The sequence below is a fragment of the Melozone crissalis genome, unplaced genomic scaffold (assembly GCF_028551555.1).
Source record: "Melozone crissalis strain CALT ecotype California unplaced genomic scaffold, PUWL_Pcris_2 ptg000132l_1, whole genome shotgun sequence".
Lineage (NCBI taxonomy): Eukaryota > Metazoa > Chordata > Aves > Passeriformes > Passerellidae > Melozone > Melozone crissalis.
Genome location: NW_026535905.1, coordinates 6,020,485 through 6,030,988, shown reverse-complemented (window position 1 = coordinate 6,030,988; position 10,504 = coordinate 6,020,485). Strand labels below are relative to the sequence as shown.

The 10,504-nt window shown below is 70.1% G+C and overlaps 1 protein-coding gene across 1 annotated transcript; it reads left to right on the top strand.

Moving 5' to 3' along the window:
* Window positions 1-861: 861 nt before the first annotated feature.
* LOC128948531 (drebrin-like) lies at window positions 862-9,906 on the top strand. The gene is made up of 14 exons (XM_054293282.1): window positions 862-947; window positions 2,178-2,230; window positions 2,316-2,428; window positions 2,503-2,577; window positions 3,011-3,145; window positions 3,243-3,320; window positions 3,889-4,040; window positions 5,661-5,715; window positions 6,963-7,037; window positions 7,148-7,262; window positions 7,334-7,729; window positions 7,802-8,484; window positions 9,681-9,726; window positions 9,806-9,906. Exons 1-14 carry the CDS (start codon window positions 862-864, stop codon window positions 9,904-9,906), a joined length of 2,163 nt encoding a protein of 720 aa, XP_054149257.1.
* Window positions 9,907-10,504: the final 598 nt, after the last annotated feature.

Below are 10,504 nucleotides of genomic sequence, written 5' to 3'. Positions count from 1 at the left end.
AGTATGGGACCCTCATCCCAGTACAGGATCCTCATACAGGGACCCCCATCCCGGTACACGGATCCTCATCCCAGTATGGGACCCTCATCCCAGAACAGGACCCCCATACTGATATGGGACCCCCATCCCGGTACGGGACCCCCATCCCCGTTCAGGACCCTCATCCCAGTACAGGACCCTCATACAGGGACTCCCATCCCGGTACACGGACCCTCATCCCAGTATGGGATCCTCATCCCAGTACAGGGCCCCCATCCTGGTACAGGACCCTCACCCTGGTACCGAGACCCCCATCCCGCTACGGGACCCCCATCCCGGTGCAGGACCCCTGTCCCGGTACAAGATCCCCATCCCAGTACGGGACCCTCATCCCGGTACCGGACCCCTGTCCCGGTACCGGACCCCTGTCCCGGTACAAGATCCCCATCCCAGTTCGGGACCCCCATCCCGGTACCGGACCCCTGTCCCGGTACCGGACCCCTGTCCCGGTACAAGATCCCCATCCCAGTTCGGGACCCCCATCCCGGTACCGGACCCCTGTCCCGGTAAAGGACCCCCATCCCAGTACAGGACCCCCATCTCGGTACAGGACCCCCATCCCGGTACGGGACCCTCATCCCGGTACCGGACCCCGTCCCGGTGCGGGACCCGGGCCCGTTCCCGGCGCTCCCAGCGCCGCCCGTCCCGTGCCGCGCCGGTGCCTCCCGGCCGCTCCCGCCCCCGCCCCGCCCGGTGCCGCCCGTGGGAGGCGGAAAGCGCCGGGGGGGTGGCGGGGGAGGGAGGGAGGGGCGGGCGCAGGGCGGCGGCGGCGGCCCCGGGATCGGGATCGGCCCCGGGATCGGGATCGGCCCCGGGATCGGGATGGCGGGGCCGGGGCTGGAGCGGTACCGGCTGGCGCTGCTGGCGGCGCGGGAGGACGTGGGGAACCCCCGGGCTGGCACCGACTGGTGAGAACGGGACACCGGGAGAGGGAACGGGAGCCGGGAATGGAGACCAGGAAAGGGGACGGAAGGGAGGACCGGGAACAGCGAACCGGGAATGAGGAGCGGGCACAGGGAACCGGGAATGGAAACAGGAACGGAAGAGGGGACCGAGACTGGGAACGGGCACTGGGACGGGCACCGGACACAGGACCGGGAACGGGAGCAGGAACCGTCACCGGCGCGGCCCGGGCTGTCGAGGGCGGGCCGGGAGGCACCGGTACCGGTACCGGCACCGGGAAGGGGCTCCGGGGGGCACCGGGCTCTGGGCCGGGGGGTGCCGGTCCTCGGCGGGGTCCCGGGACTGAGCCCGCCGCGCTGGGAACCGGGAGCCCCAGCCGGTCTCGCCCCGTCCCGCCCGTTCCCTCCCGGTGCCGCCGGGCTGGGAGCGGCGCCGCCGCCCGGGGCCGGGGCAGGACGGGCCCGGGGGCGCTGCGGGAGCGGGGAGCGCCCCGGGGTGTGCGGAAAGGGGGTATCTGCCCGGCTGTACCGGGGGGCGCGGGTCCCGGGACGGTACCGGGCTGGGGGTCCCGGTGCCGGTGCAGCGGGGCCGGTGTCCCCCAAAACCCCCATCCCGGGGTGGGGAGCGGCGGCGCCGGGGCTCACCGGGCTCGCAGCCCCCCGGCGTCACGGGAGCGCCCGTGCCCGTGGCCGCGGCCGGGCGGGCATTGCCCTCTGCCCCCGGAGCGCCGCTGGAGCCGCTCCAGCGCCGGCTCCTCCCGGCCGCGTGCCGGGCTCGGTCCCGCCATGTGGCGCCGCAGCCTGTCGCGACATGCCGTGACACGCGTGACGTGCCCTGCATGCTCCACGCGCGCTGCCGGAGCCGTGCCCGGCCCCGCACCGGAGCCACGCGGGAACAAAGAGCGGCAGAGCCGCCGGGAATGCCCGGGACGGGGGGGACGGTCCCGCCGGGATGGGGCCCCCCGAGCGCTCCCCGGGCCGGGCGGGGGTCCCGGCACCGCCGCACCGGGTGGGGGGGGGGTCGCTGTGGGGGGGGGGCTGTGCCGCTCCGGCGCTTCCCACGTTCCCATTGTCCCGGGGGCGGATGCTGCCGGCGGCACTTCCATGAATTCATCCCAAGCTGGTGGCACGGGGCAGCGCGGGGGTGCCCAAGGCTGGCAGGTCCCCCCACTTCATGTGACACCCGCTGTGACCCCCCCACCCTGACCCCCACCCTGAGCCCCTCTCTCCCCCCAGGGCCGTTTTTGGCTATGAGAAGCACTACGACCTCAAGCTCCTGGATTCCGGAGGTACCGCGAGCGACGCTGCCGGGAAATATTGGGGAGAGGGGTCCCCCGATTTTCCTGTACCCCCTCTGACCCCCCCTCCTTACAGCCGGGGGGCCGGATGAGCTCGCTGGCAAATTCTCCGTGGGCAGCATCATGTACGGGCTGTGCCGGGTCCCCGATCCCGGCTCGGGCACCCCCAGGATCGTCCTGATCAGCTGGGTGAGTGCTGGGGGGCAGCTCGGGGGGACCCCCGGCCGGGACCCCCCCGGGCTGAGCCCTCCCTGCGGTGCCAGGTGGGCGAAAAGGCGCCGGAATCGCAGCGGGCAGCGTGCGCCGGGCACCTGCCGGCCATCCGCAGCTTCTTCAGGGTGAGTGGCGGGCACGGAGCCCTCAGGGGGTCCCCGGGGCCACCCCAAGTTCCCCATCCTGCCCCCCCATTCCGCCTGCCCGACCTTTGCCTGTGCCCGGGCGCATTCCTGGCGCTGCTGACTCAGCCGCGCTTTCCCAGTGCTCCCAGTCTTGGCCGCCGTGCCGGGGCTGTGGTTTTGGGATCCCTGCCCCCCCCTCCCGGTCCCGTCCTCACGGGGGGGTCCCGTCCCGCCCCCCCCCCCATCCCCCGGAACCGCTTCCGCTGCTCTCTCTGGGTCCGGGATCTGATCCGGCCCCACATCTGGATCCGGCCCCACATCTGGATCCAGTCCCGCTTTTAACACGTCCGTGGGAATCGTGCCGAGATTCCCTAGGGGAGGGAGGGCCGTGGGAGGGGTGACACTGTCCCATGGTGTCCCGTGCCGGCGGCAGGAGGCCACGGCCGTGATCAGCGCCCGGCGGCCCGAGGAGGTGACGCTGGAGGGGCTGCGCCGAGTGCTGGCACAGCTGGCGCCCCCCGCCCCTCGCCCCCCCAGGAGGACCCCCCAGGACCCCCCCGAGCTGGTGGTGAGTGGGGGGCGATGTCCCTGCGGGGCTTCCCGGGGTTCCCTGGTGGTGTTGGGGGGTTCTGGGGGTTCCACCCTGCCCCCCCTGTGCTCCCCAGGGCACCAACTACCGCAAGACCAACCCGGCGCTGGAGCTGCAGCGCACCCAGCGCGATTCCTTCTGGGAGCAGGCTGAGGTGAGCGCTGGGGGCTGGGGGGTCCCCCGGTGTCCCGGGGATGGGGCACGGCTGCGGCCTCGGGCCAGAGCCCGCGGGTCCCGGTGCGGAGCTTGATGAGGGTCCCGGTGCCGGTGTGGGGTGCAGTGGGGTCCCGGTGTCTGTGGGGTCCCGGTGTCTGTGGGGGTCCCGGTGCCGGTGTGGGGTGCAGCGGGGTCCCAGCCCAGGGGTCTGTGGGGGTCCTGGTGCCCGTGTGGGGTGCAGTGGGGTCCCGGTGTCTGTGGGGGTCCCGGTGCCGGAGTGGGGTGCAGTGGGGTCCCGGTTTCGGTCCAGGGGTATGGGGGGTCCCGGTGCTGGTGCTGAGGGGTCCCACTGCCCATGGGGTGGGGGTGTCAGTCCCAGTGCCGAGCCCCGGGGGTTCTGGTGCAGTGGTCGGTGGGGTCCCGGTCCCGGTCTTGGGGCCGGTCTCGGTGTCGAAGGCAGCGGGGTCGCAGCGCCGCTCCTGGTACCGGGGCGGGTGAGTTCCCGGTCCGGCCGCCGGTGCCGGTTCCCGGTGCGGATCCCGGCGCTGATCCCGGTGCGTGCGCAGCGCGAGGAGCAGCAGCGGAAGGAGCAGGAGAAGCAGCGGGAGCGGGAGCAGCGGCGGCGCTGGGAGCGGGAGCGCATGGAGGAGGAGCGGCTGCAGGCGGCGGAGCGGGAGCGGCGGCTGCAGGAGCGGGAGCGGCTCATCGAGGAGCGGCGGTGAGGGGCAGCGCTGGCCGCCATCCCTGTCCCAGCCCCGTGTCCCCCTCCCTGTCCCAGCCCTGTGTCCCCATCCCTGTCCCAGTCCCGTGTCCCCCTCCCTGTCCCATGTCCCACCTCTGTGCCCCCATCCCTGTCCCAGCCCCATGCCCCCATTCCTATCCCATGTCCCAGCCCCGTGTCCCCATCCCTGTCCCAGCCCCATGTCCCCATTCCTGTGTCCCTGTCCCCACATCCCACTGGTGTTTCCCATCCCTGTCCCATCCTGTCACATGTCCCATTCCTATATTCCGCTGGTGGTTTCCCATCTGTGTCCCATGTCCCATCCCCCGTGTCCCCATCCCTGTCCCATTCCTGTGTTCCCATCCCCACACATATCCCACTGATGATTCCCATCTATGTCCCATCCTGTCCCATGTCCCATTCCCACATTCCACTGGTGTTTCCCAGCCTGCCCCATGTCCCATCCTCATGTCCCCATCCCCATATACCGCTGGTGTTTCCCATCCTGTCCCGCATTCCACCCTCTTGTCCCCATTCCTCTCCCATCCCCATGTCCCCATTCCTGTATCCCACTGGTGTTTCCCATCTGTGTCCCATGTCCCACCCCTGTGTTTCCATCCCTGTCCCACCCCCGTGTCCCTGTCCCCGTATCCCACTGGTGTTTTCCATCTGTGTCCCATCCTGTCCCACCCCCATGTCCCCATACCCCACTGGTGTGTGCCATCTGTGCCCCATCTTGTCCCACCCCCGTCTTTCCATCCCTGTCCCATTCCCATGTCCCCATTCCCACATCCCGCTGGTGTTTTCCATCTGTGTCCCATGTCCCACCCCCGTGCCCCCATCCCTGTCCCATCCCTGTCCCATCCCCATGTCCCCATACCTGTCCCGTCCCCATGTCCCCATCCCCATATCCCACTGGTATTTCTGTGTCCCATCCTCTCCCATGTCCCATTCCCATGTCCCCTTCCCTGTCCCATCCCCGTGTCCCCATCCCCATATCCCACTGGTATTTCTGTGTCCCATCCGTGTCCCATGTCCCATTCCCATGTCCCCATCCCTGTCCCATCCCTGTGTCCTCACCCCAGTATCCCACTAGTGTTTCCCATTCTGTCCCATCCGTGTCCCATGTCCCTGTCCCCATATCCTGCTGGTGTTTCCCATCTGTGTCCCATGTCCCACCCTCGTGTTCCCATCCCTGTATCCCACTGGCATTTCCTATCTGTGTCCCATCCATGTCTAGTGTCCCATCCCCGTGTCCCCCATCCCTACATCCCACTGGTGTTTCCCATCCTCTCCCATGTCCCATTCCCGTGTCCCTGTCCCCACATCCCACTGGTGTTTCCCATCCTGTCACATGTCCCATTCCCACATCCCACTGGTGTTTCCCATCTGTGTCCCATCCTGTCCCATGTCCCACCCCCGTGTCCCACCCCGTGTCCCCATCCCCATATCCCACTGTTTCCCATCCTGTCCCGTGTCCCACCCCCATGCGCCCCCTGTGTCCCACTCGTATCCCACCCCCCTGTCCCCCTCCATGTCTCACCCGATGTCCCACCCCCGTGTCCCACTCCGTGTCCCCCCCGTGTCCCCTCGGTGACGCCCCGGTGCGGCCCCCAGGCAGGAGCAGGCGCGGCTGGACGCGGAGGAGCGCAGGAAGGAGCAGGAGCGATGGGTGAGCGGGAAGGGGGCGGGAATGGGGGGCTCGGGGGATCGGGGGGATCGGGGGGGTCTCAGGGGGATCGGGAGGGTCTCGGGGGGATCGGGGGGGTCTGTCCGGGGGTTCCATCCCAGCAGGATCCAGGGCGTTCATCCCGGGCAGTCTGGGCTTCATCCCGGGGGGTTTCAGGGGGTGCATCCCGGGGGGGCAATCCCGGGGGGTTCAGGGAGTTCTGGACGTCTGTCCTGGGGGATCAGGGGGGTCCATCCCGGGGGATCAGGGGGGTCCATCCCGGGGGATCCGGGGTATCCATCCCGGGGGATCAGGGGGGTCCATCCCAGGGGATCTGAAGGGGTTCATCCAAGGGGTCTGGGGGCTTCATCCTGGGGAAACCGGGGGGTTCATCCTGGGGGGTCCGGAGTGCCCATCCTGTGGGATCTGAAGGGGTTCATCCCAGGGGATCCTGGGCGACCATCCTGGAAGATCTGGGGGGTCCATCCTGGGGGATCGGGGGGGTCCATCCTGGAGGATCTGGGGGGTCCATCCTGGGGGATCCGGGGGGTCCATCTTGGGGGATCTGAAGAGGTTCATGCTGGTGGATCCAGGGGGCTCATCCCAGGGGTCCGAGAGGTCCATCCTGGAGGATCTGGGGGCTCCATCCTGGATGATCTGAACATGGAGGATCTCGGGGGTTCATCCCAGGGGATCAGGGGGGTCCATCCTGTGGGATCTGAAGGGGTTCATCCCAGGGGATCAGGATCATCCTGGGGGATCTGAAGGGATTCATCCCAGGAGATCCGGGGTGTCCATCCCGGGGGATCTGAAGAGGTTCATGCTGGGGGGCTCATCCTGGGGGATCCCTCACCCCAGGGAATCTGGGGTTCATCCCAGGGGATCTGAGGGGTCCATCCCGGTGGATCTGAAGGGGTTCATCCGGCGGGATCCAGGGTTTATCCCGGAAGGTTCGGGGGCTCCATCCTGCGGGATCGGGCGGGTCCATCCCAAGGGATTCGGGAGATTTTTTGCACGGGGATGCAGGGTGGGGCTCTGACCTGGGGAGGTGTGAGGGCTCTGACCTGGGGAGGTGTGAGGGCTCTGCCCAGGGCACCCAGGGCTCCATCCCGAGGGATCCGGGCTCCATCCCGAGGGATCCGGGCTCCATCCCGGGGGATCCGGGCTCCATCCCGAGGGATCCGGGCTCCATCCCGGGGGATCCGGGCTCCATCCCGAGGGATCCCTCAGCGTCCCCATCGCCCCCGCAGGAGCAGCAGCAGCGGGAGCAGGAGGCGGCCGAGCGGGAGCGCGGGGGTCGCACCGGGCTCAGCGGGACGGCGGCCGTGAGTGCCGGGACCGGGTCCCTCCCATCCCCGGGGGTCACGGGGGCTCTGGCAGTGCCGTGGTGCCCCACGGTGCCCCGTGGCCGCCCCGCTGAGCCCCGGTCCCGCAGGAAGCCGCCATCCTGGTGTCCCAGCGCACCCAGAACCCCCGGGAATTCTTCCGCCAGCGGGAGCGCTCGGGGTCCACATCCACATCGCCGTCCCCGCTGGCCGGCAGCGGCCCCGGTAGGTGCCGCGGGGGGCACGGGGGGCACGGGGGGCTCCGGGGGTCCCCGCTGAGCCCTCGCCCCCGCCAGGTGCCCGCCGGCCGTTCCTGCGGTACCAGCGCAGCCTGACGGAATCCGCCTTCATCTTCCGCCGGCCGGAGCCCCCCCAGAGCCCCCCTGGCCGGGGGGCACCGCCCGCCAGCCCCCGCCGGCCGCCGCCGCCTCTGCCCCCCGCCAGCCCCGCGGGGACAGCGACAGCCCAGGGTGCCACCGGCGGGACCCCCGCCAGCCCCATGGGGACAGCGACAGCCCAGAGTGCCACCGGCGGGACCCCCGCCAGCCCCATGGGGAGGGGCACTCTGGGGACGCCCCCCAGCCCAGCCCGAGCAGGGTCCCCCCATGCCACCAGTCCTGTGGGGACAGGGACTCCCCAATGTGGCACCCTGGGGACCCCCGTCAGCCCCGTGGGGACAGGGACCCCCCAATGTGCCACCAGTGCCACCCCCGTCAGCCCTGTGGGGACAGGGACCCCCCATGCCACCAGTCCTGTGGGGACAGGGACCCCCCAATGTGGCACCCTGGGGACGCCCCCCAGCCCAGCCCGAGCAGGGTCCCCCCATGCCACCAGCCCCTTGGGGACAGGGACCCCCCAAAGTGCCACCACCGGGACCCTCCACACCCCCCTGGGCACAGGGACCCCTCCCTCTGCCCCCCCAGGGAGCCCCCCCAGCCCTGTGGTGACGGCCACCCCCCAAAGCGCCACCCCAGGGACCCCCTCCAGCCCCATGGGGACGGGGACCCCTCCCTCCGACACCCTGGGGACCCCCGATTTTGTCACCACCAGCTCAGGGTCCCCCCAGGCCATGTCTGGGTCCCCTCCCAGCCCCCCCCGCTCGGGGGTCCCCCCTGGGCCGGGGTCTCCTGACAGCGCTTGTGGGGTGCAGCCCCTCCCTCCTTGCAGCACTCCGGGTTTGGGGTGTTCCCCCAGCCCCCCCCGGGGTGTGCAGGGCCCCCCCCCGGACAGCCCCCCCCTGCCCAGCCCCCCAGCATGGGAATCCCTGGGGCCGCTGCTCGAGGGGGTCCCCAGCCCGCGGGAGGGGTCCCCAAAACCCCCAGAACCCCCGGCCGGGCCCCCCCGCCCGCTGCAGGACCCGCAGGATTTGGGGCGCAATGGAACCGGGGGGCACGAGTGGGGGGGGCGCTGGGAAGCCCCCTGGGAGCCGGGACCCCCCCCGGGACAGGTACGGGGAGAGGCTGGGGGAGATGGGGGGCTCAGATGGGGGCTGGGGGTGATGGGGGGCTGGGGAAAAGTGGGGGACCGAGATGGGGGTCTGGGGGTGATGGAGGGCTGGGGGTGAAGGGGAGCTGGGGAAATGTGGGGGCCGAGATGGGGGTCTTGGTTCTGTGGGGCTGGGGGTGATGGGGGGCCGAGATGGGTGTCTGGGTGGGGATGTGGGGCTGGAGGAAATGGGGGGGCTCAGATGGGGGTCTGAGGGAAAAGTGCGGGGCTGAGATGGGGGGCTGGGGGTCCTGTGGGGCTGGGGAAATGTGGGGGGCTGGGAGTGATGTGGGGCTGGGGAAATGTGGGGGGCTGAGATGGAGGTGCTGAGGTTCTGTGGGACTGGGGGTGAAGGGAGTCTGGGGGAAATGTGGGGGCAGAGAGGGGGGGCTGGGGGTGATGAGGGGCTGGGGGCAATGTGTGGGGCTGGGGGAATGTGGGGGGGCCGAGATGTGGGGCTGGGGTTCTGTGGGGCTGAGGCTGATGGGGATTTGGGTTTCTGGGAGGTTGGGGGTGATGGGGTGGCTGAAATGGAGGCTGGAGTTCTGTGGGTCTGGGGGTGATGGGGGTCTGGGGGAAATGTGGGGGGCTGAGATAGGGGACTAGAGTATTGTGGGGATGGGGGTGATGGGGGTTTGGGGTTCTGTGGGGCTGGGGGTGTTGGGGGGCTGGGGAAATGTGTGGGAGCCGAGACGGAGTCTTGGTTTCTGTGGGGCTGGGGGCGATGGGGGGCGCGAGGGTGCAGGTTTTGGGGTTGGGGGAGCTCTGGCTGGGGGTCGGGGGGGGAACCCCGGATCCTGGGGGATGTTCTGGGGGCTGGGATGGGACAGGAGCGGGAATGGGGTGGGGGGGGCAGGATGGGGTGCAGGGTGGGGGGGGGGGCAGGATGGGGGGTGGGGGGGCAGGTTGGGGGGCAGGGTGGGGTCTCCTGGTGTGGGGGGCAGGGTGGGGTGCAGGGTGTGGGGGGCAGGTTGGGGTGCAGGAGGGGGTCCCTGGTGTGGGGGGCAGGATGGGGGATGGGGTGGGGTCCCTGGTGTGGGGGGCAGGGTGGGGTGCAGGGTGTGGGGGGCAGGTTGGGGTGCAGGAGGGGGTCCCTGGTGTGGGGGGCGGGCCCATGGGGGGGTGCAGAGCCCCCTCAGCCCCTCCCGCTCCGCGCAGGGGGAGGAGCCCGGCGAGAGCCTCGTCCTGCACAAAGCCACGCCAGGTACCCCGAAACCCCCCCGGACACCCCCCAAATTTACCCCAAACCCCCCAAATCCATCTCACCGCCACCCTCCCCGCAGGCTTCGCGCTGCTGCTGGCCCGGGACGCCCCCCACCCACCGCTTTTGGGGGGCTCCAACCCCCCCAACGAGGATGAGGACCTCTCCCCCCACGCTGTGTAATTGAGGGGGGCTCAGCACCTCCTTTTGGGGTGGGGGGGTCCCCCCTATGGCACCACAGCACACCACCCCCCTCTCACCCCCCAGCACAGCCTCCACCCCCCATTGCACCCCAAAAGAGCAGCTTGGGGAGGGGGCAGCACCCCAAACCCCCTCCCCCCCACATGGGCACAGGGACCCCCACGCCCCCTCCCCACCCAAAATCACACACAGCAGCTGTTAAATAAATTTTAATGCAAATTATTAGTGAATATTATTAATTGTGGGGGGCCCTGCTGGGGGGGCTCTGTGTCCCCCCCACACCCCGAGTTAGAGGTGAGGAAAGCAGAGCTGGGGGGGGCTCTATGTCCCCCACCCCGGGTTAGACCCTGAGCACCCACCCTGCGGTGGGGGGGGTCCCCAGCACCCACCTTTGTGTAGGGGAGGGGGGGAAGGAAACCACCCCCCCCCCGTCCCCTTTTTGGAGTTTAGCCCTGAGCCCCCCCAGCATGGGGAGGGCAGAAATTCCAGTTTCTCCCCAAAAACAGAAGCAGGGAGCCCTCAACACCCCCAACCCAAGTCCATCCCTCTGTGCCCCCCCCAAAAGTGCTTGGGGGGGGGG

Bases quoted from the DNA above. Each gene is read 5' to 3' on its own strand.
- LOC128948531 (XM_054293282.1), top strand. From the start codon at position 862: ATGGCGGGGCCGGGGCTGGAGCGGTACCGGCTGGCGCTGCTGGCGGCG. The intron at 2,578-3,010 runs GTGAGTGGCGGG...TGCCGGCGGCAG, and splicing joins CCATCCGCAGCTTCTTCAGG to GAGGCCACGGCCGTGATCAG. The intron at 7,038-7,147 runs GTGAGTGCCGGG...CCGGTCCCGCAG, and splicing joins GGCTCAGCGGGACGGCGGCC to GAAGCCGCCATCCTGGTGTC.